Consider the following 25,328-nt stretch of genomic DNA (forward strand, 5'->3'; position numbering starts at 1 on the left):
ATAAAGGCCTGATTGGTGGAGTGCTGCGATTGTTGTCCTTCTGGAAGGTTCTCTCATCTCCACAGAGGAACTCTGGATCTCTGTCAGAGTGACCATCAGGTACTTTGTCACCTCCCTGACCAAGATCCTTCTCCCCCGATTGCTTGGCCAGCTTTAAGAAGTCTTGGTGGTTACAAACTTCATCCATTTAAGAATGTTGGAGGCCGCTGTGTTCTTGGAGACCATGCGCCTTTTACTGAGGAGTGGCTTCAGTCTGGCCGCTCATCCATAAAGCCCTGATTGGTGGAGTGCTGCGCAGATGGCTGTCCTTCTGGAAGTTCCTCCCATCTCCACAGAGGAACTTTAGAGCTCTGTCAGAGTGACCATTGGGTTCTTGTTCACCTCCCTGACCAAGGCCCTTCTTCCCCGATTGCTCAGTTTGCCCAGACAGCCAGCTTTAAGAAGAGTCTTGGTGGTTCCAAATGTCTTACATTTAATAATGATGGAGGCTACTGTGTTCTTGTTCAATGCTGCAGACATTCTTTTGGTACCCTTCCCCAGATCTGTGCCCCGACACAATCCTGTCTCGGAACTCTATGGACATTTCCTTTGTCATTATGGGGTATTGGGTGCAGATTGACAAGGAAAACATTTATTTAATACATTTTATAATAAGTAAAATAAATAACAAAATGAGGAGAAAGGGAAGGAGTCTGAATAATTTCCGAATACACTGTAGCTGATGAGGTAACATGACTGAACAAGGTGTAGCATGAACAAGTGGTATTAGAAGGACTAATGCACGATAGACATTTTTTTTTAATGTAGTGGCGGTATTATGGGCCATACCTTTTGAACAGTAAGGGCTAGATTCAAGTCATTTTCTCTGAGGAAAAGAGGAGACTTGGGTACTTTGGCAACAACTTGGCTATGAAATGCAGTGGGGAAAGTGAGAGGGTTAAGCGAACCCCGCAGCTCACCAGCTGAAGTAGGATGTGTGGCGTGTCCTTCCCACTGCTGAACAGGACTGCGCTGCCCATCTGTGCTGCTAATATGAATTGTGCTAATCACTTAAAAGCTCCCAATCTCTCCAATAACGATTGTTCAGTCCAATTAGTAGTCCGATTTTAGTCACAGAGAATTTAATCTCGTCTTGTTTTAGTGAACTGAAATGCATCATTTGCCTTTTTGTTATAGTTTATTCTGGGTCTATTTAGTCAGTTATAGTCTCGTCAATTGCCACTGAAAAATAGGTGTTGGACAAATATTTTAGTCACTATTTTTGTTGATGAAATGAACACTGCTGTACAGTAGAGCCAATCAGGTGGAATACTCAGCTACCTAGTAACCACAATTGTAACTAACAACATCACTTAGATCATATCATTAAAACCTACCCATGCACACTGCATGTACTTAATCATTTCTGTTTTTCCAATGAGGTTTCTAATACTGTTTACTATTTCACATTTGACCAATTAACCAAAACCAGACAAAGGTCTGATTTAAATACAAATGTGGGTCAGATGTCGAAAACAACTTGAGAATTTTGGATCCATCAGATCATTAATGCTAAGGTAATGCCTGTGTTACATTCATTAAATCGGCCTCATCTCAACAACCCTATGCAAATGAGTACAAGTCAGAGGCTTAAAGCTTATGTCTTGTCATCTAATGATATGTTTATCAGACGTCATCAGAAAGTAGACATCATTACAAGATTAGCCTACAAGGAATCCATTCCAAACTCTTGTCTCAGCAACTACAGCCCCCTAGGTGAAACATATCTGTGCAGGTGTGCATGTGATCTCATTTGTTGGCAGGCTGGCTTATGGGAGTTAGATCCACACTCACTTGCTGATGTGACTTCATAATGAGTCACTTCAAAGGAGCAGGGCATGGTGGTAAGTGGTCTGTGTCTTTCGGGTTAATGAAAAGCAAATGCATACAAATGAACACCTGATTCAAGCATTTGGAAAGCATCCCAGGCACGCTGTTGGACAGGCTCTATAAGGCGGACAGACGGCTAGCGGACACGGTGGTGTGAACTGGAGGATATGAGAGGAAGTTGATCGACATGCTGTGAATGTGATGGATGGCAGGGCTGTGTTGTGTCGCGTTCGGCTGCAACGCAGTGCGCAGGGAGGTAAAGCTGATTAGCCCTCTGCTTATTACTAGCTGTGGGGGATCTCTCTCGCTCTCTCTGCCTCTCTCTCTCTCTCTCTGCCTCTCTCTCTCTCTCTCTCTCTCTCTCTGCCTCTCTCTCTGCCTCTCTCTCTCTCTCTCTCTCTCTCTCTCTCTGCCTCTCTCTCTGCTTAAGAGCTTTCTGCGACTGACAGACGGAGGGGGCCCACTGTGAGGCGATTTTAAAATAAAGGAGACTACAGGTTTTCTAATATCATGGCCTGGGCGTGGCTTTAAGGTAGGCCCGGTCTACTCTGCCCCAGCCGTTTCTTATTATACCTCAGTGGCTCCAATAGGCATATCGTAGCAGAGTCTGTCTTTGAACCCAGGGGAGATGGCGGGTATTTAAGAGGGGATAACTCAACACTGAGGCCAAGAGGTAAGGAGGCGTTTCTCGATAATGATTGGTGGAGAGGATCTGTTTTTAGGATGAATGTGTCATGTTCAAACAGGCATCCAGCATCGGAAAAAGAGAGTACAGGATTCACTTGAGGCACTCTAGATCTGTCTAGATCTTCTTATAGCAGCACCCTGGCTTGCTTTTGTTGCATTGTTTATTAACGAATACACTGTTGAAGAGGAACGTAATGAGTAGATGTGCCTTCAGTCTTAGGGTCTTAAAAAGAAGAAGGTAATAGCTAGGTAATAATTGAGTTAATTAAGACCCAATGTGGCCCATGTTATTTTCTCCGTCATAAAAGAACGCTGTACGACACATTGGTTTGAGTGGATAGTTACTGGTTGTAGTTTGCCTTGATTCAAGAGTTTTGCTGAAGTGGGGAGCATACAGTAGAGTTTCTGTTAACCCTGCAGTGGCATGTGTGAGCCCGTACAGTAGAGTCAACAAGGAATGTTGTCGGTGGTTTCATAAAATACACAGGGTGTTGTCCGGAAGAGGGCAGGAAAGCCTGTGAGTTCATGCCACTACTGTGTGTTATCTGATACACTGTCTGGCAACTGGCAAGTGGAATGAATGAAAAGCAAATGCATACATATAGTAAAAGTACTTGTCTTCAAAGGTAAATTAATGGTAATGGGTCAATCTCTTGGCTGTATGTACCTATATATAGTTGAAAGATTTTGAGCGTTGTACTTCAACCCACCTTTCCCAAGGGACCTTTAGGCTACGCACCAACCGTTAACTGACTACAACAGCGGGAATGCTTGCTAATCTTCACGCATCAACCCTGAGTTAACCAATCCCATGTATTTACTGACCGTAACTTCAGCTGGGCAAGACTGACTCCACGGACTCTTGTAGCATAAACAATCTGTTGTTTTCCCCATCAAGTATGAACTATGTTTCCCTCAGGGTTTCCCATTGATGATGAAACATTTCAGGAAAGAGATTGAAAGGGTATTTCACGGGAACATTCCTATGTTCCAGCTTTAGTAATGCATGGTGGAATGTAAAGAATTTAGACTGCTTTTATGGGGATGTTATTGTGCCGCCTTTTTATTGCATCAAAAAAAATATAAGAATGGCATATCAGGATATAACTTGTTTTAAAAATGATAACATTCCCTGGAGAGTGTGTTTAATGCAGGCCAGTAATCATACTGTACTTCACTGTGTGAGTAGCCATGAGTTGGTTGCCTGCTGCCCAGCCCCTTCAGTAGATCCATTTAGAGGAGTGAGTAGCAGCCAGTTAATAGCTCCTCTGTCTTGTAAATGATGCCCAAGCAAAGACTAGGAAGTAGCCTAATCATCAACGATACAACACTATAACGGTCAACCTCCGTGGAATGATTTGGAGTCGCATAGTCATTACTGTTGATTTTCTATGGGCTGTGGTCTCTCTCTCTCACATGCGCACACACACACACAAAGGCATCTAAGGTATTTGAAAATCCGTAGCAGTACCTGGATATTAGTTAGTTGTTAGTTAGATTACTTGTTGGTTATCACTGCATTGTCGGAACTAGAAGCACAAGCATTTTGCTACACTCGCATTAACATCTGCTAACCATGTGTATGTGACAAATAAAATTTGATTTGATTTGCTTTTTGAACTGCCGTTCTATTTGTGCATTGTCTCAGACAATAATGTAAGGAACATGCACGGGCAACAAATGCCTTTTTGACGGCATTTCCCTCAATGCTAGTCTAGCAGCGGGATAATGAAAATACAATATGCCGCCTCGTGTGTTGACTGGTTATGTTTAGTTCTTACCTTCTTTGGGTAGACCGTATGCAGACCATCCTGCAGCTGTACAGTACCAGGTGTTAGCTGAGGGAGATTCCACTCAACATCTGTTTTCATATGTCACACTGTAAATCAATTGTTGGCCCCAGACGGACAGTAACTGATGGTTGGCAACGGTACCCTGTGAGTTCATGCCACTACTGTGTGTTATCTGATACACTGTCTGGCAGCTGGCAAGTACTTAAGTATAGTAAAAGTACTTGTCTACAAAGGTAAATTAATGGTAATGGGTCAATCTCTTGGCTGCATGTACCTATATATAGTTGAAGTCAGAAGTTTACATACACCTTAGCTAAATACATTTAAACTCAGTTTTTCACAATTCCTGACATCCAATCCTAGTAAAAATCCCTGTCTTAGGTCAATTAGGATCACCACTTTATTAAGAATGTGAAATGTCAGAATAATAGTAGAGTGATTTATTTCAGCTTTTATTTCTTTCATCACATTCCCAGTGGGTCAGAAGTTTACATACACTCAATTAGTAATTGGTAGCATTGCCTTTAAATTGTTTAACTTGGGTCAAACGTTTTGGGTAGCCTTCCACAAGCTTCCCAGAATAAGTTGGGTGAATTTTGGCCCATTCTTCAGAGCTGGTGTAACTGAGTCAGGTTTGTAGGCATCCTTGCTTGCACACACTTTTTCGGTTCTGCCCACACATTTCAGAGGACATTTCTCCAAAATGTACAAATGTTGTCCCCATGTGTAGTTGCAAACCGTAGTCTGGCTTTTTTGTGGTGGTTATGGAGCAGTGGCTTCTTCCTTGCTGAGCGGCCTTTCAGGTTGTCGATATAGGACTCGTTTTACTGTGGATATAGATACTTTTGTACCTGTTTCCTCCAGCATCTTCACAAGGTCCTTTGCTGTTGGTCTGGGATTGATTTGCACTTTTCGCACCAAAGTACGTTCATCTCTAAGAGACAGATCGCGTCTCCTTCCATTTTTTTTACCTTTATTTAACTAGGCAAGTCAGTTAACAAGACATTTGTGGAGTGGTTGAAGAACAAGTTTTAATGACTCCAAACTAAGTGTACATAAACTTCTGACTTCAACTGTACATACACATGTTCTCAGAAGTGTCTGAATATGGCTACTGAGAAAAGCAGGACTGTTTCATAAACTGAACAATATTATGTTTGTCTTTAAGCACTTGACTATGAATTAATGCTATATTGGCACTTGCTTTTTGTTTTCAGAGTATATTTATTTATTTATTTTATTTCACCCCTATTTAACCAGGTAGGCTAGTTGAGAACAAGTTCTCATTTGCAACTGCGACCTGGCCAATATAAAGCATAGCAGTGTGAACAGACAACAACACAGAGTTACACATGGAGTAAACAATAAACAAGTCAATAACATAGTAGGGGAAAAAATAATATATATACATAGTGTGCAAAAGGCATGAGGAGGTAGGCAATAAATAGGCCATAGGAGTGAATAATTACAATTTAGCAGATTAACACTGGAGGGATAAATGATCAGATGAACATGTGCAGGCAGAGATACTGGTGTGCAAAAGAGCAGAAAAGTAAATAAAATAAAAACAGTATGGGGATGAGGTAGGTAAATTGGGTGGGCTATATACCGATGGACTATGTACAGCTGCAGCGATCGGTTAGCTGCTCAGATAGCAGATATTTAAAGTTGGTGAGGGAAATAAGTCTCCAACTTCAGCGATTTTTGCAATTCGTTCCAGTCACAGGTAGCAGAGAACTGGAAGGAAAGGCGGCTAAATGAGGTTTTGGCTTTAGGGATGATCAGTGAGATACACCTGCTGGAGCGCGTGCTACGGGTGGGTGTTGCCATTGTGACCAGTGAACTGAGATAAGGCGGAGCTTTACCTTGCATAGACTTGTCGATGACCTGGAGCCAGTGGGTCTGGCGACTAATATGTAGCGAGGGCCAGCCGACTAGAGCATACAGGTCGCAGTGGTGGGTGGTATAAGGTGCTTTAGTAACAAAACGGATGGCACTGTGATAAACTGCATCCAGTTTGCTGAGTAGAGTATTGGAAGCTATTTTGTAGATGACATCGACAAAGTCAAGGATCAGTAGGATAGTCAGTTTTACTAGGGTAAGTTTTGTGGCGTGAGTGAAGGAGGCTTTGTTGCGAAATAGAAAGCCGACTCTAGATTGGAGATGTTTGATATGAGTCTGGAAGGAGAGTTTACAGTCTAGTCAGACACCTAGGTACTTATAGATGTCCACATATTCTAGGTCGGAACCATCCAGGGTGGTGATGCTAGTCGGGCATGCGGGTGCAGGCAGCGAACGGTTGAAAAGCATGCATTTGGTTTTACTAGCGTTTAAGAGTATTTGGAGGCCACGGAAGGAGTGTTGTATGTCATTGAAGCTCGTTTGGAGGTTAGATAGCACAGTGTCTAAGGAAGGGCCAGAAGTATACAGAAAGGTGTCGTCTGCGTAGAGGTGGATCAGGGAATCGCCCGCAGCAAGAGCAACATCATTGATATATACAGAGAAAAGAGTCGGCCCGAGAATTGTACCCTGTGGTACCCCCATAGAGACTTCCAGAGGACCGGACAACATGCCCTCCGATTTGACACACTGAACTCTGTCTGCAAAGTAGTTGGTGAACCAAGCAAGGCAGTTACTAGAAAATCTGAGGCTACTGAGTCTGCCGATAAGAATATGGTGATTGACAGAGTCGAAAGCCTTGGCCAGGTCGATGAAGACAGCTGCACAGTACTGTTTTTTATCGAGGGTGGTTATGATATCGTTTAGTACCTTGAGCGTGGCTGAGGTGCACCCGTTACCGGCTCGGAAACCGGATTGCACAGCGGAGAGGGTACGGTGGGATTCGAGATGGTCAGTGATCTGTTTGTTGACTTGGCTTTCGAAGACCTTAGATAGGCAGGGCAGGATGGATATAGGTCTGTAACAGTTTGGGTCCAGGGTGTCTCCCCCTTTGAAGAGGGGGATGTCCACGGCAGCTTTCCAATCCTTGGCGATCTCAGATGATACGAAGGAGAGGTTGAACAGGCTGGTAATAGGGGTTGCGACAATGGCGGCGGACAGTTTCAGAAATAGAGCCTTGAGCGTGGCCCAGGTGATTTGTATGGGTCCAGGTTTTGCAGCTCTTTCAGAACATCTGCTATCTGGATTTGGGTAAAGGAGAAGCTGGGGAGGCTTGGGCGAGTAGCTGCAGGGGGGCGGGGCTGTTGGCCGAGGTTGGAGTAGCCAGGTGGAAGGCGCCAGGTGGAAGGCATGGACAGCCGTTGAGAAATGCTTGTTGACTTTTTCGATTATCATGGATTTATCGGTGGTGACCATGTTACCTAGCCTCAGTGCAGTGGGCAGCTGGGAGGAGGTGCTCTTGTTCTCCATGGACTTTACAGTTTCCCAGAACTTTTTGGAGTTAGAGCACAGGATGCAAATTTCTGCTTGAAAAAGCTGGTCTTTGCTTTCCTGACTGACTGAGTGTATTGGTTCCTGACTTCCCTGAACAGTTGCATATCGCGGGGACTATTCGATGCTATTGCTATAACAGTAACACTGTTTTAACTTGTAGTTAAAATGTCTCTTAAATGTTGTTTCCTATGTGTGGAAAGAAACTCAATCTTGGCATCATTTTGGTGAGGAGATTGTGTCTCATTCCCATAATCACTTTGCCATAAAACTTTGACACATGAAATCTGGACTTTGTGGCCTAGCCTGGTGTGGACCACTGTAGTGTCTGTGTCTCTATTTTAGCTGGGGGCATCTGTTAACAGGATCGGACCCTTTTTAATAATTATTTACCTAAAATGACATACCCAAATCTAACTGCCTGTAACTCAGGCCCTGAAGCAAGGATATGCATATTCTTGGTACCATTTGAAAGGAAACACTTGGAAGTTTGTGGAAATGTGAAAGGAATGTAGGAAAATATAACACAATAATAGATCTGGTAAAAGATAATACAAAGAAAAAAACCTGTTCTTTTGTATTTTTTTGTACCGTCTTTGAAATGCAAAAGAAAGGCCATCATGTATTATTCCAGCCTGGCTGCAATTTAGATTTTGGCCACTAGATGGCAGCAGTGCATGTGCAAGGTTTTAGACTGATCCAATGAACTATTGCATTTATGTTCAAAATGTTGTATCATGACTGCCCAAATGTGCCTAATTGGTTTATTAATAACTGTAAGTTCTTAACGGTGCACCCTCTTCAATAGCGTGGTATTATTTCACTGTAATAGCTACTATAAATTGGACAGTACAGTTACATTCTCGTTAATCTAAGCGATTTCAACCAATTTCAGATACAGTGGGGCATAAAAGTTTAGTCAGCCACCAATTGTGCAAGTTCTCCCACTTAAAAAGATGAGAGGCCTGTAATTTTCATCATAGGTACACTTCAACTATGACAGACAAAATGAGAAAAAAAATCACATTGTAGGATTTTTAATTAATTTATTTGCAAATTATGGTGGAAAATAAGTATTTGGTCAATAACAAAAGTTTATCTCAATACTTTGTTATATACCCTTTGTTGGCAATGACAGAGCTCAAACATTTTCTGTAAGTCTTCACAAGGTTTTCACACACTGTTGCTGGTATTTTGGCCCATTCCTCCATGCAGATCTCCTCTAGCGCAGTGATGTTTTGGGGCTGTTGCTGGGCAACATGGACTTTCAACTCCCTCCACAGATTTTCTATGGGGTTGAGATCTGGAGACTGGCTAGGCCACTCCAGGACCTTGAAATGCTTCTTACGAAGCCACTCCTTCGTTGCCCGGGCGGTGTGTTTGGAATCATTGCCATGCTGAAAGACCCAGCCACGTTTCATCTTCAATGCGCTTGCTGATGGAAGGAGGTTTTCACTCAAAATCTCACGATACATGGCCCCATTCATTCTTTCCTTTACACGGATCAGTCGTCCTGGTCCCTTTGCAGAAAAACAGCCCCAAATCATGATGTTTCCACCCCCATGCTTCACAGTAGGTATGGTGTTCTTTGGATACAACTCAGCATTCTTGTCCTCCAAACACAACGAGTTGAGTTTTTACCAAAAAGTTATATTTTGGTTTCATCTGACCATATGACATTCTCCCAATCTTCGTCTGGATCATCCAAATGCTCTCTAGCAAACTTCAGACGGGCCTGAACATGTACTGGCTTAAGCAGGGGGACACGTCTGGCACTGCAGGATTTGATTCCCTGGCGGCGTAGTGTGTTACTGATGGTAGGCTTTGTTACTTTGGTCCCAGCTCTCTGCAGGTCATTCACTAGGTCCCCCTGTGTGGTTCTGGGATTTTTGCTCACCGTTCTTGTGATCATTTTGACCCCACGGGGTGAGATCTTGCGTGGAGCCCCAGATCGAGGGAGATTATCAGTGGTCTTGTATGTCTTCCATTTCCTAATAATTGCTCCCACAGTTGATTTCTTCAAACCAAGCTGCTTACCTATTGCAGATTCAGTCTTCCCAGCCTGGTGCAGGTCTACAATTTTGTTTCTGGTGTCCTTTGACAGCTCTTTGGTCTTGCCCATAGTGGAGTTTGGAGTGTGACTGTTTGAGATTGTGGACAGGTGTCTTTTATACTGATAACAAGTTCAAACAGGTGCCATTAATACAGGTAACGAGTGGAGGACAGAGGAGCCTCTTAAAGAAGTTACAGGTCTGTGAGAGCCAGAAATCTTGCTTGTTTGTAGGTGACCAAATACTTATTTTCCACCTTAATTTGCAAATAAATTCATAAAAAATGTGATTTTTTTTCTTCTCATTTTGTCTGTCATAGTTGAAGTGTACCTATGATGAAAATTACAGGCCTCATCTTTTTAAGTTGGAGAACTTGCACAATTGGTGGCTGACTAAATACTTTTTTGCCCCACTGTATGTCATGAAAAGAGCAGGTGTTCATAATGTTTTGTACACTAAGTATATATGTTAAACACCCAGTCGTTAAGTTTATTTGTTCTGTCGTTTGTTCTAAATGTTCCATTACAGCAATACTAGCTGGCAACGTTCTTATCCCTTGCTTGCTAGCCAACTACGGCTAACTTACAGTCACATCAAACAGTGCAGCCAGAATAACAGTAGCTGCATTTTGCATTTGCTTAAGCTGTTTTCTAGTGATATTTATTTAGATACATCTACAGTGGGAAATATGAAAACAGATGTTGAGTGGAATCTCCCTCTGCAAACACCTGGTACTGTACAAATGTGCAACGCATCTGCAGGAGGCTGTGCATACGGTCTACCCAAAGAAGGTATGAACTAAACATCACCAGGCAACACACAAGAAGGAATATTATATTTTAATTATCCTGCTGCTCGATTAGAATCATGGGAAATGCCATCAAAAAGCCATTTGTTGCCCGTGCATGTTCCTTACATTGTCTGAAACAATGCACATATAGGATTCCATAGCCTAATGTCTCTAAATGTGTTAAATGTATAGATTATTTTAGTTAAGCATTATTTGCATTTCTCATACTGTAGTGTAAAGTATCCCTCTTTGAAGGACAAAGTGTTTGACCTTTTATCAAGAAATGTCTTCCTTTTAAAAATACATGCATGTTTTCTTTGGCTGACTGTGTTAGCAGTTGGAATTAATCTGGCTGTGATGCACATTTCCAATCCAACCTAAACAAAAAAATGGTTTAGACAAAAATGGTTTACACTCTCCCCAGGGAACCCAGTCAGTTTAATGATGATGACAGATAATGTATCCAAATTACATCATCATTAAACCTACTGTAATTGGCCACACATTTCTGGTGGCAGATGGTCAGACTTTTCTCGACACAAAATCTTAAAGGTCCAATGCAGCCTGGAATAATGTGTCCACTGAACAACGGGGGGGTCAAAATCAAAAGTAACAGTCAGTATCTGGTGTGGCCACCAGCTGCATTAAGTACTGCAGGGCATCTCCTCCTCATGGACTACAGTTCTTGCTGTGAGATGATACCCAACTCTTCCACCAAGGCACCTGCATGTTCCCGGACATTTCTGGGGGGAATGGCCTTAGCGCTCACCCTCCAATCCAACAGGTCCCAGATGTTCTCAATGGGATTGAGATCCGGGCTCTTCGCTGGACATGGCAGAACACTGACATTCCTGTCTTGCAGGAAATCACGCACAGAACAAGCAATATGGCTGGTGGCATTGTCATGCTGGAGGGTCATGTCAGGATGAGCCTGTAGGAAGAGTACCACATGAGGGAGGAGGAGGTCTTCCATGTAACGCACACCGTTGAGATTGCCTGCAATGACAACAAGCTCTGTCCGATGATGCTGTGACACACCGCCCCAGACCATGACTCACTCTCCACCTCCAAATCGATCCCTCTCCAGAGAACAGGCCTCGGTGTAACGCCATTCCTTCGACGATAAACGCGAATCCGACCATCACCCCTGGTGAGACAATACCGCGACTCGTCAGTGAAGAGCACTTTTTGCCAGTCCTGTCTGGTCCAGCGACGGTGGGTTTGTGCCCATAGGCGACATTGTTGCTGGTAATGTCTGGTGAGGATCTGCCTTACAACAGGCTTACAAGCCCTCAGTCCAGCCTCACTAAGCCTATTGCGGACAGTCTGTGCACTAATGGAAGGATTGTGCGTTCCTGGTATAACAGGTGTGATGTTCAGTTGTACCGATCCTGTGCAGGTGTTGTTACACATGGTCTGCCACTGCGAGGGCGATCAGCAGTCCGTCGTGTCTCCCTGTAGCACTGTCTTAGGCGTCTCACAGTATGGACATTGCAATTGATTGCCCATGCCACATCCTTTGTCCTCATGCCTCCTTGCAGCATGCCTAAGGCACTTTCACACAGATGAGCAGGGACCTTGGGCATTTTTCTTTTGGTGTTTTTCAGTCAGTAGAAAGGCCTCTTTAGTGTCCTACGTTTTCATAACTGTGACCTTAATTGCCTACCGTCTTAACGACCGTTCCACAGGTGCATGTTCATTAATTGTTTATGGTTCATTGAACAAGCATGGGAAACAGTGTTTAAACCCTTTACAATGAAGATCTGTGAAGTTATTTGGATTTTTACGAATTATCATTGAAAGTACCTTACTGTGATTTCTTTTTTTTGTTGAGTTTATATAAAACACAGGAAAATCTAGTTTTTGTCTGCACTGCCACATATCCTAATAATAATAATAATAATAGCTCATTCAATGATTAGAGGGGAGATTGTTGGTTTTTAAAGACAACAGTAAAGCGAACAGAGACATGGGCAGTGTTTACACAGGCAGCTCAATTCTGATAATTTTCCCACTAATTGGTATTTTGACCAATCCGATCAGCTCTTTGTGTAAAGACCGCCTTAGCTCACAATACTCCACCTTTAATTTTCTGTTTCAAATGTGTTATCCTCACCTATGCTGCACTGTCCTCAAGCCTAATCGATCACACTTGAGTGTCTTGTGACTTGTTTGCAAAGGGAACCCAAGCTCTTTCATCTAATAGCGGCTTACTTTAAGTTGGGAAGGAATCATTCCTTTCATGCTATTTCATGCAGTGCCATAACATAGTCATGTCTGATGAAATTTATTTTTTGATCTATTGTGGATGGTTCTACTTTTTTTTTTCCTGACAAATATTACCCAGAGACCCTGTAACCATATTTTTCTACCACTTCAATGATACCTACATTTGGGTGCCATCAGGGAAATGTGTTTTTACGTCGTGTTGACCGCAACAGGCTGATAATATTAAGAGTTGAAATGATTGTGTGAGGCTCATCTTGTCCCTTTGCTTTTTCCTACCGGCAGAGTGTCAACCAAAAACAAGGCCCCATCTCCCCCAGTATCAGTGAAGGGGCTGGATGGTGCAGGCCTTTCCCAGAGACACTTTGTATCAGCATTTCCTCAGATGACCATGGACCAGAAGGAGAACCAACTTGAACAGGACCTGACTCTGGTTGTGGTTCTGCCAGGCGGAGTGGAGAAGACAGCCACTGTTAATGGCAGGTGAGACTAGGTCTTAATTCTCAACTGGCACCCTATTCCCTACTTAGTGCCTGAGTCATTCCATCAATGTTATATTTATTATTTATCCCCCATTACTCTTCCTGTGGACCAGCAAAATTTAAGGCCGTTTTATAAAATGTAAAAAAACCATGACAATACATTCACAGATTTCACAACACACTGTGTGCCCTCAGACCCCTACTCCACCACAACCACATGTCTACCGTACTAAATCCATGTGTGTGTATAGTGCGTATGTTATCATGTTTGTATGCATGTGACAGTGCCTATGTTTGTTGATTCACAATCCCCGCTGTTCCATACAGTATTTTATTTTTTAAAATCTGTATTTCTTTTATTTGATCTAATTGTATGGCTTGCATCAGTTACTTGATGTGGAATAGAGTTTCATGTAGTCATGGCTCTATGTAGTACTGTGCGCCCGGACTTGGGGACCGTGAAGAGACCTCTTTTGGCATGTCTTGTGGGGTATGAATCGGTGTCCAAGCAGTGTGCCAGTAGTTTAGACAGACTAATTAGTTGACTTTTGAGTAGTGTAACTTGGTAAAAAGAGTTTTGATTTCACCTAATCTTTACATTCTGTTACATGTTCAAATTCATAAAAACAAGTTTTCCCATCTCAATTGCCTATTAAGTGCCAAATAAAGTAACAGGGTTGACAACATCTTAAGTCTGTTATAAATCCCCTCATGACAGGGGGAATTGAAGCTTGTTGTGTGAAACAGGGAGGGGCAATTGAATGCAAGCTTCACAACATTCTTTTTGTTAAAAAATGTCGAGCCTGTCTATCTATGGGTAACAGGTTTGACATGTTATGCTCGACCCGCTCAGTTTTCTCTGTTTTTCAACACAAAACCCCAGAAAATAGCCCAAAAGAGTAGAACCAGCTCACCTGCTTTTACACAATGATTTGACTATTAAAATATTTTTTAAATGAGTTAGTTCCAACATATTAAAACAATCTTCAGAAATTACTTTGTCAAAGAAACAAAAATGACTACTGCTTTACAATGAGGGGGAAATCTTAGAGACATGTTGGGGTTAAGTGGTTTAACATTTTAAGTGAAGTCACAGAGGATGCTTAGAGAGACATGTCAAAATTGATGAATTTTGGCACTTTAGCAAGTCTTTATTCATATCAAAAATCTGATTTATTGAATTTTCCATGTGGTCTATATTAAAGATCACTTAATTTAGTATAAGACTTTTATATTTCTATATGTGTGCACAATTTCTACTTAAAATATCAAAAGTCACTAATTTTGTGGAATGACTTGCCTATGGGCCCTGGTCAACAGAAGTGCAGTAAATAAATAAAGGAAGTGTCTCACTGTGACTAAACGCCAACAAACTGCTCCCAACCTTCCCTCCTTGGTAAGACCTCCAAGACATCCCATGATTCCAAGGTGAAACATGATCTAAATTCATTTGGACCAATTCTTATGCGAGTGTCATATATTCCAAAACACATTTTCGATTCATATTACTTTTTGGTATATACGATTCCACGAATCCTTCTAACATAACGTGATCTTTCCACGGCTCTAATTGAATGTAGCATTTCTTTGAGTCATATTGTAGGTGGCGCAGTAAAAACGTTGGTTTTGGTTAACAATACTTGCACCATTAAATGCACTGAAAAGTTGCATGATGTGGCTGGTTCCTTTTCATTTGCTAAGGTAGAATAATATTATTTGTGTTTTCGGCACAGTTTATTATGGTAGAACTTAGATTTCAATTTTGATACAAGCCCACTGCACATACATCTTTTGAAGTCTGGTCTGTGGAGCTTTCACCCACACCAATTCAGCTGAGACCAAAACGCCTAACCAGACAAACATGAGATGAATATCTTACGGTCAAAAGGGCTTAGTTGTTTTTCAGAACAAGGACTTTGTGTCCTGATATGAAACTACAGACCCACACTGTTCACTCTCCATCAAGTTTACTCAAGATATTATTATTCTAGTTTTGCAAGACGCAATCGCACTCCGTTGGTATATTTTGCCCTTTGCCCTCTCAAGCTATAATCGAGACCAACTTTAATATAAAAGGATTAAGCATCTAATTCTTCAACCTCTTTTCATTTACAGAGTACAGCGATTATGATAATAATTTAACTTTTGGCATTATATTTGCAGAAACCCTCCCAAGGCCTAGAATTTGGAAACTGCTGGATAGCTTTGCATAGATATTGTTGCTAAAGAGTTTTCCAGACCACCGACAGTTGTGTATGAAGCAAAAAACGGATGGCTCCTTATGCTACATTTTTATCACTGTGAAAAAGTAGTGTGATAATGCATTACTATAATGTAAAGTGTAAAACGTATTCTGTGATGGCGTCTACCTTCGTGATAGTAGTTTCTCCTAGAGCACTTGCAATTTCCACACACCAAGAGTTGTGTGTTTTCTCTGTGGATATAAAACACACAACCTTTTATCCTTAGCTAGGTTTTATTTATTACTTCTAACCCGTGTCTCTGTTTTTCAGCAAGCCCATGATGGATTTGTTAGTGATGCTTTGTGCCAAGTACCACCTGAACCCATCAGGCTATGTTATAGAGCTCGTCACCACCAACAGACACCCAATCAAGTTCAAACCCAACACTCTGATCGGGGCCCTGGAGGCAGAGAAGGTTCTGCTCAAGCCCAAAGGAATGGAGGACAAGATTAAGAAGCCAATTCCTCAGATGCCAGAGGTACACGTGAGAAATCTCAGTGGTAGAAATGTACTAGTTATAAAAGTTTTATCTGAGAGTTGTTCCCTCAACTTGGGTATTTACTGTAATTAATAATGGCTGTATCTTGTAATATATATTTTTTCTGTGAGTATAGATCATATACTCAGCAAAAAAATAAACGTCCTCTCACTGTCAACTGCGTTTACTTTCAGCAAACTTAACATGTGGAAATATTTGTATGAACATAACAAGATTCAACAACTGAGACATAAACTGAACACGTTTCACAGACATGTGACGAGCAGAAATTGAATAATGTGTCCCGGGAACAAAAATCAAAAGTAACCGTCAGTATCTGGTGTCGCCACCAGTTGTATTAAGTACTGCAGTTCATTTCCACCTCATGGACTGCAGAAGATTTGTCAGTTCTTGCTGTGAGATGTTAATCCACTCTTCCACCAAGGCACCTGCAAGTTCCCAGACATTTTTGGGTGGAATGGTCCTAGCCCTCACCCTCCGATCCATCAGGTCCCAGACATGCTCAATGGGATTGAGATCCGGGCTCTTCACTGGCCATGGCAGAACACTGCCATTCCTGTCTTGCAGGAAATCATGCACAGAACGAACAGTATGGCTGGTGGCATTGTCATGCTGGAGGGTCATGTTAGGATGAGTCTGCAGGAAAGGTAGCACGAGGAAGGAGGATATCTTCCCTGTAACGCACACTATTGAGATTGCCTGCAATGACAACAAGCTCAGTCCGATGGTATTGACACACACCGCCCCAGACCATGATGCACCCTCCACCTCCCAATCGATCCCGCTCCAGAGTACAGGCCTCAGTGTAACGCTCATTCATTTGACGATAAACGCAAATCCGACCATCACCCCTGGTGAGACAAAACCGTGATTTGTCAGTGAAGAGCACTTTTTGCCAGTCCTGTCTGGTCCAGCGACGGTGTGTTTGTGCCCATAGGTGATATTGTTGCCGGTGATTTCTGGTGAGGACCTGCCTTAGAACAGGCTTACAAGCCCTCAGTCCAGCCTTTCTCAGCCTATTGCGGACAGTCTGTGCACTAATGGAGGGATTGTGCATTCTTGGTGTAACTCGGGCAGTTGTTGTTGCCATCCTGTACCTGTCCCACAGGTGTGATGTTCGGATGTACCGATCCCGATCCACGTGCTGGTGTTACACGTGGTCTGCCACTGTGAGGACGATCAGCTGTCCGTCCTGTCTCCCTGTAGCACTGTCTTAGGGGTCTCACAGTATGGACATTGCAATTTATTGCCCTGGCCACATCTGCAGTCCTCATGCCTCCTTGCAGCATGCCTAAGGCACATTCACGCAGATAAGCAGGGACCTTGGGCATCTTTGTTTTGGTGCTTTTCAGTCAGTAGAAAGGCCTCTTTAGTGTCCTAAGCTTTCATAACTGTGACCTTAATTGCCTACCGTCTCTACGCTGTTCCACATGTGCATGTTCATGAATTGTTTATGGTTCATTGAACAAGCATGGGAGACCGTGTTTAAACCCTTTACAATGAAGATCTGTGAAGACATTTGGATTTTTACGAATTATCTTTGAAAGACAGGGTCCTGGAAAAAGGACGTTTCTTTTTTTGTTGAGTTTATATATACATACACACACAGTACCAGTCAAAAGTTTGGACACCTACTCATTCAAGAGTTGATTTATGTATTATTATTTTTACTATTTTCTACATTGTAGAATAATAGTGAAGAAATCAAAACTATGAAATAACACATGGAATCATGTAGTATCCAAAGTGTTAAACAAATCTAAATATATTTAACATTTTAGATTCTTCCAAGTAGCCACTCTGCCATCTTTGCACAAGCTTGGTATTCTCTCAACCAGCTTCACTTGGAATGCTTTTCCAACAGTCTGGAAGGAGTTCCCACATGCTGAGCACTTGTTGGCTGCTTTTCCTTCACTCTGCGGTCCAACTCATCACAAACCGTCTCGGTTGGGTTGAGGTCAGGTGATCTGATGCAGCACTCCAGCAGTCTCCTTTTTGGTGAAATAGCCCTTACACAGCCTGGAGTTGTGTTTTGGGTCATTGTCCTGTTGAAAATCAAATCATGGCCCCACTAAGCGCAAACCAGATGGGATGGCGTATTGCTGCAGAATGCTTTGGTAGCCATGCAGGTAAATCACCTCCACACCTTCCCCTCCATTCTTCATGGTGGGAACCACACATGCAGAGATCATCCATTCACCTACTCTGTGTCTCACAACGACACGGCGGTTGGAACCAAAAATATAAAATCTGGACTCATCAGACCAAAGGACAGATTTCCACTGGTCTAGTGTCCATTGCTCATGTTTCTTGGCCCAAGCAAGTCTCTTCTTCTTATTGGTGTCCTTTTAGTAGTGGTTTCTTTGCAGCAATTCGACCATGAAGGCCTGATTCACGCAGTCTCCTCTGAACAGTTGATGTTGAGATGTCTGTTACGTGAAATCTGTGAAGCATTTATTTGGGCTGAAATGTCAGAGGTGCTGTTAACTCTAATGAACTTGTCCTCTGCAGCAGAGGTAACTCAGCGTCTTCCTTTCATGTGTTGGGCCTCATGGCAGGCAGTTTCATCATAGCGCTTGATGGTTCTTTGCGACTGCACTTGAAGGAACTTTCAAAGTTCATGAAATTTTCCGCATTGACTGACCTTCATGTCTTAAAATAATGATGGTCTGTCATATCTCTTATTATTTTAGCTGTTCTTTCCATAATATGAACTTGGTCTTTTACCAAATAGAGCTATCTTCTATATACCACCCCTGCCTTGTCACAACACAACTGATTTGGCTCATACGAATTAAGAAGGAAAGAAATTCCACTATTTAATTAACTTTTAACAAGGCACACCTGTTAATTGAAATGCATTCCAGGTGACTACCTCCATGAAGATGGTTGAGAGAATGCCAAGAGTGTGCAAAGTTGTCAAGGCAAAGGGTGTCTACTTTGAAGAATCTCAAATATAAAATATATTTGGATTTGTTTAACACTTTTTTGGTTACTACATGATTCCATATGTTATTTCATAGTTTTGATCTTCACTATTATTCTACATATAACTTTTTCAAACAGTCTAATAATCACATTTATTTGATTCTCCAGGCAACCGTCCGTCTGGTAATAAACTATAAAAATACCCAGAAGACTATGCTAAGAGTCAGTCCTCGAGTCCCCCTTGAAGACCTCTTACCATCTATTTGTGACAAATGTGAATTTGACCGACAGAGCACATTTTTATTGAGAGATGCCCAATCTAAGGATCCTTTGGATTTGACCTGTTCTCTCAATGATTTTGCAATAAGGGAGGTTTATGCAACGGACACAAAAGGTAAGGGCTTCTCTGATTTAAAAACAACCTCCTTCAACGTTCATTAATCTGAATAATTACCAATCATTCTGAACTAATCTCGGCACCCAGAAGCGAATCTTGTTGTCTGCCAACAAGATGATTATTCTGTCTGAACGCTATTCACCATTCATTCATTTTACAACTACGCAGGTGTACTCATGTAAATGCTTCATTTACTACCGCATATCATTTCCATCTTCTCTTTCACAGCTATGTACTCAGAAGATGTACCTGCCTCTCCCACCCCTACTACCACAACTCATCTAGGTAATGTAACTCGATTGTATGATGTTTTTACACGGTTTTATGACCTTGTTTTAGTTTACTACTGACATTGTGCATTTGAAGTCAAGTTCATCAAATCTTGTGTCAGGAATTTCAGAAATGTCTTCAATGAGATCTATACATTCCTAACAGATACCATTCCACCCAGTAAAGATAAAATGCAGAAGGAGAAAGAAAACAAGGGATTGTTCAGTTTATTCAGGAGGAGTAAGAAGAAACCTGAGCAGGTGTGTTCTTTATCTATTCACGTGCAATCACCAACATTTCTCAGCTCAGTCATTTCCAAGTCAATTTTGGCTGATTAGGAGGATTTGAAAGGGTATGTGTTGGGGAGGCGGGGAATATTGTCACAGTCATGGGATTGGCTAGTTTTCTATTTGTTTACTGCAGAGAACAGGCCCCTGATCAGGATCTGATTGGATGTTTGTTTGCTCTTTAAAGGAAATGACTGCTAGTGCCCCGGCGTCCCCAGTCTTTCCCAGCAAGCCTCGACCTCTTAGCATGAGTTCGCTCAGTGCCCACTCCTCCACATTCAACTGCAACTCCATTGCTTCTGACATGCCAAAGAAGAGACGGGCTCCCCTGCCCCCCGTGCTGGTGTCCCAGAGATGCCCCTCTAACCTCAGCCATCGCCAGAGGTCCATCTCCGACTCAGAGCCCGAAGCCCAAAAGGACAGTGACCAGGTGAGTGGGTCTAACCTGAATAGATTTGAGTTCTTTGTCAATGCCAGGTCTGTCTTTAAAATACTGAGTCTGAATATCCTCAAAATTAGGACTTTGTGTCCAGAGTTCTTGATGAATTTGAATGATTATTTTGTCCCTTCTGTTGTGGAGATGGCTGGTCTGAGTCGCAGCACAGAGTCTTCCCTGAAGAGGACGAAGCGCAAGGCTCCCCTACCCCCTGCATCTCCCAGTGTGGTTGTCCATGATGTAGCTTCACTAGATGGAGGTATGAAAGTTTTTAAATTGATTTAATCCTGCTGTATTGAATTGGCTTGTGCTCAACCTCCTGTATATATAGGTTTCCACGTTTTCAGATACAATTTTTTACATGAGGGGGTTACTTGAGTCTATAGCAGGGATCATCAATTAGATTCATCCTCTCAAGAAAAAATCTTCAGTGGATGGTCAGGGGCCCGGAACATAATTACAAATAATTTGTGGACTGCAAGAAGCCCAAACAGATATAATATTTGACTAAAACTTAGTAATTTGTATACAATCACATACATCTATCTATTATGCATGGGAATACTTTGGAAATTAAAATCACTTGGAACTAATTTGCTGGTGTTCTTACAGTTTTTTATATCCAACAATTCATTCATTTTCATTGGCTCAGATAACATGGAAGGCTAGTTGGGGAACCCTGGTCTATAGGCTCTTTCAACTGTAATTTAGTACACCGTTTTCTCCTGGTTTGTGAGACATTACTATTATTGCATTTCTGGACAATTTGGCAGAGATTTGGACAATTGTACTTTGGTCTCTAAGGTCAACCATTGATGATGGTAAATAAGACCAATGATTGGTCAGTGGGAGTTGCATTCATTTTATTTGTCTCTGATGCCTCCTAGTGGTCGAGACACATTGAGTTAGTTACTGCTCCTGTTCTCGTGATTGAATTTCATTCCCAATGAACACCTAGCTACAGTTGTGACTACAGTACTTCTTTACAATTTTATTAGATCTTAATAATAAATATGATGCTAAACATAGTTGTGTTTTTAGTGCCGTATCTCTGTTGCTTCATTCTGAAGCTTAATTTTATGCTTTGTAGCTACAAGACTGAGGGATAAGGTCAACACTTTTGTGATCCAAATGGTCTGTGATATCGTCATCGCATCCTTATGTTTCCTCATATTAAGTGTAAAGGCTATGTTCTATAAGTACTTCCTCTCTCTGAACTTGCAGCCTGCAGGTCACCAGAGGAGGGTGTCTGACAGTCTGTGCTGCTGCCTCTTCCTCCTGCCTCTACCCGCTCTGCCCCCTGCTGCCCCTTTCAGCTCCTCCTCAAGCATGTCCACTTCTTTCTGCACTGACCTGCTGCTTTTCCTCCATCTTTTCTGTCTGTTAGATTAACAAGGTTCTATTCTGTTTTTCCTGCTGCATGTTTGCACCTTTCTGCATGAGTTTTCGTAGGCTTGTCTTTCGGTGTACTTCAATATAATCAAATTGATCAAATAAAGACTATCTGCTATTGATTGAATACCGGCCTTTGGTTATATCTGTTATTTGTTACGGACTAGCTTAGATTGGATTGTATGTTTTTCTGTGAGAGAGGAGTGATCTTTAATGAGCTATCATGACAGTAAGTACATTATAATCTAACCTGATTAATTAAATCTACAGACATACACTCTGTCGTTCACCTACAGTGCCTTGCAAAAGTATTTACCCCCCTTGGCATTTGTCCTATTTTGTTGCATTACAACCGGTAATTTAAATGTATTTTTTATTTGGATTTCATGTAATGGACATACACAAAATAGTCCACATTTGTGAAGTGAATTTTTCAAATTATTATACTAAATAAAAAGTGTTGTGTGCATATGTATTCTCTCCCTTTGCTATGAAGTCCATGAATAAGATCTGGTGTAACCAATTACCTTCAGAAGTCACATAATTAGTTAGATTGCACACAGGTGGACTTCATTTGAGTGTCAGATGATCTGGCACATGATCTCAGTATATATACACACCTGTTCTGTAAGGTCCCAGAGTCTGCAACACCACAAAGAAAGGTGCACCACCAAACAAGCGGCACTATGAAGACTAAGAAGGTCTCCAAACAGGTCAGGGACAAAGTTGTGGAGAAGTACAGATCAGGGTTGGGTAATAAAAAATATCTGAAACTTTGAACATCCAGGGAGCACCATTAAATCCATAATAAAAAATTAAAAAAAGAGTTCCTCTGTCCAGTGACTGTTCTTTTTCCCATGTTAGTCTTTTATTTTTATTGGCCAGTCTGAGATATGGCTTTTTCTTTACAACTCTGCCTTGAAGTCCAGCGTCCCGGAGTCGCCTCCTCACTTTTGACATTGAGACTGGTGTTTTGCGGGTACTATGTAATGAAGCTGCCAGTTGAGGACTTGTGAGGCGTCTGTTTCTCAAACTAGACACTAATGTACTTGTCCTCTTGCTCAGTTGTGCACCGGGGCCTCCCACTCCTCTGTCTATTCTGGTTAGAGACAGTTTGCTCTGTTCTGTGAAGGGAGTAGTACACAGCGTTGTATGAGCTCTTCAGTTTCTTAGCGATAGCGTTCATTTCTCAGAACAAGAATAGACTGACGATTTTAAGAAAAAAGTGCTTTGTTTCTGGCCACTTTGAGCCTGTAATCGAACCCACAACTGCTGATGCTCCAGATACTCAACTAGTCTAAAGAACGCCAGTTTCATTGCTTCTTTAATCAGGACAACAGTTTTCAGCTGTGCTAACATCATTGCAAAAGGTTTTTCCAATGATAAACTTGGATTAGCTAACACAATGTGCCATTGGAACACAGGAGTGATGGTTGCTGATAATGGGCCTCTGTATAACTATGTAGATATTCCATAAAACATCAGCTGTTTCCAGCTACAATAGTCATTTACAACTTTAACTATGTCTACACTGTACTTCTGATCAATTTGATGTTATTTTAATGGACAAAACATGTGCTTTTCTTTAAAAAACAAGGACATTTCTAAGTGACCACAAACTTTTGAATGGTAGTGTAGGTTCTATACTCACAGCCCAGTGAGACTTAGTGTAGGATCTATCCATCCAGGCATCTTTTTTTTCTGCCTCTTTGCTACTTGTTTGTGTTCTTTTCCTGTCTTTAGTAATATCTTTCATGTTGTCAAACATTTTATTTAACCTGGCAAGTCAGCTAAGAACAAATGTTGTATGTACAATGACGGCCTAAGTGAGTGTATTTCATAAAAACGTCATTGTAAGTTCAGTCTTTGAATACCACACTAGCAATTTATCCCAGATTGTATGAATAAAAGTGTCCTCATAAAGATTTGACTTCTCTATGCTTGTATTGCTCCATTTTCTATCTGCCTGCCCTCCCTCCCTCCCTCCCTGGCTTCACATAATCAACTTCACAGAGAAAGATCAGACCTGGATGTCTCTCTGTGTCCCTCCCTGACGTCCCACGGCTGTTCACTTCAGTTAGACATCACAGACTGCACAGTGAGGTGTCCCAGTTTTGTATAACCAGCCTGCTGAATATTCCTTCTGCTCTCTATTCCTCTGTGGTGGCCTTGAAATGCAGAGTGAAGAACTAGAGGGGAATATAAGATGCTACATGGCTTCATTAAGCCCAGTTAACTTGTCTGAAATGTCCCTAAGAGACACATGTTATGTCTACAGTTGTGTGAAAGTGATGTTAGTAATACTAAATCATCTTACTATTAGTTTTTACAATATGCTGCTTCATTCTGAAGTAAAGGTGTACTTATCTTCCTCATTAGCCAAATGAACTTATTCTCTAAATGAGTCTCGTTTAAATTGAACGTCTGACATTCTCATCCCCATCACAACACCATTGTCATCAAGCGTCATCACACTGCAGTTCTTCATCCCAAATTAGATGAGACATTGCAGATTTTGTTATCTCAATTTTACGATTCTTGATAATTGAAAATGTCCTCTGCAATCTTCTCCATCCTGTTGTGCTGCAGGTGGCCAACTTCCTAATACACTGGAAGAGATCGTGGAGCAGGAGGAGACAACTGCCTCCGTGGTCTTAGACTCTATGAGTGATGTCCAGGAGGACGACAGCAGCCTCAACCTGTCAACAGCAGACATCTCCGTGGACGCTGAGAGAACAGAGGCCCTCTCTCCACCACTGGAGGCCCCAGACACACCGTATGCTGAGATGGAGACCTCTTCACCACCCGAGAGCGAGGGCCCAGCAGGGGAAGATCAGGCTTGTGATCTGTCCTCAGATGGCAAGTACGAACTCTAGCAGAGAGTCCTACGCTTTCCAAAAGGGCTCTTCTGCTGTCCTCATAGGAGAACCCTTTTTGGTTCCAGGTAGAACCCTTTTTGGTTCCAGGTAGAACCCTTTTTGGTTCCAGGTAGAACCCTTTTTGGGTTCCAGGTAGAACCCTTTTTGGGTTACAGGTACTGTAGAACCCTTTTTGGGTTACAGGTACTGTAGAACCCTTTTTGGGTTACAGGTACTGTAGAACCCTTTTTGGGTTACAGGTACTGTAGAACCCTTTTGGGGTTACAGGTACTGTAGAACCCTTTTTGGGTTACAGGTAGAATTCTACCTGGAACCAAAAGGGGTTCTTCAAAGGGTTATCCTATGGGGACAGCCAAAGAACCCTTTTAGGTTCTAGATGGCACCTTTTTTTCTAAAAGTGTGCAGTATGAATGAAGTAGTTTCTCCTTGACTTGGGTTTTGCTTTTGCTTTTGCTTTTCATAACTTCTGTTTTTGACAGATTAGTGCACAGCATGGTGAACAACACTGAGCGCACGGATCCCATGCTGATTGCCGAGATGGACACATCTGAAGCTGCAGATGGTATGTTTGCAAGTAGCGATGAATTCAAATATACTGAACAAAAATATAAAGAGGTCCTTGGCTGGCGAGGTTACACGTGGTCTGCGGTTGTGAGGCCGGTTGGACGTACTGCCAAATTCTCTAAAACCATATTGGAGGCAGCTTATG

The 25,328-nt window shown here is 42.1% G+C and overlaps 1 protein-coding gene across 4 annotated transcripts in view; it reads left to right on the forward strand.

The window, feature by feature from the left end:
• LOC118367105 (cordon-bleu protein-like 1) overlaps positions 1-25,328 on the forward strand; it is a 47,292-nt gene that overhangs the window by 18,343 nt on the left and 3,621 nt on the right. For 2 of the 4 annotated variants that reach the window (XM_035750149.2, XM_035750151.2), the window contains 9 exons: positions 13,092-13,289; positions 15,802-16,009; positions 19,127-19,352; positions 19,584-19,640; positions 19,791-19,885; positions 20,100-20,342; positions 20,493-20,607; positions 24,330-24,603; positions 25,099-25,181. In XM_035750149.2, coding sequence (XP_035606042.1) covers positions 13,092-13,289; positions 15,802-16,009; positions 19,127-19,352; positions 19,584-19,640; positions 19,791-19,885; positions 20,100-20,342; positions 20,493-20,607; positions 24,330-24,603; positions 25,099-25,181 — 1,499 coding nt within the window. Of the gene's footprint in view, positions 1-2,418; positions 2,543-13,091; positions 13,290-15,801; positions 16,010-19,126; positions 19,353-19,583; positions 19,641-19,790; positions 19,886-20,099; positions 20,343-20,492; positions 20,608-24,329; positions 24,604-25,098; positions 25,182-25,328 lie in introns of those variants that run through there. The other 2 variants (XM_035750152.2, XM_035750150.2) reach the window with 2 other exon arrangements.

This window comes from Oncorhynchus keta, chromosome 34 (genome assembly GCF_023373465.1).
Source record: "Oncorhynchus keta strain PuntledgeMale-10-30-2019 chromosome 34, Oket_V2, whole genome shotgun sequence".
In the NCBI taxonomy this organism is placed as follows: Eukaryota; Metazoa; Chordata; class Actinopteri; order Salmoniformes; family Salmonidae; genus Oncorhynchus; species Oncorhynchus keta.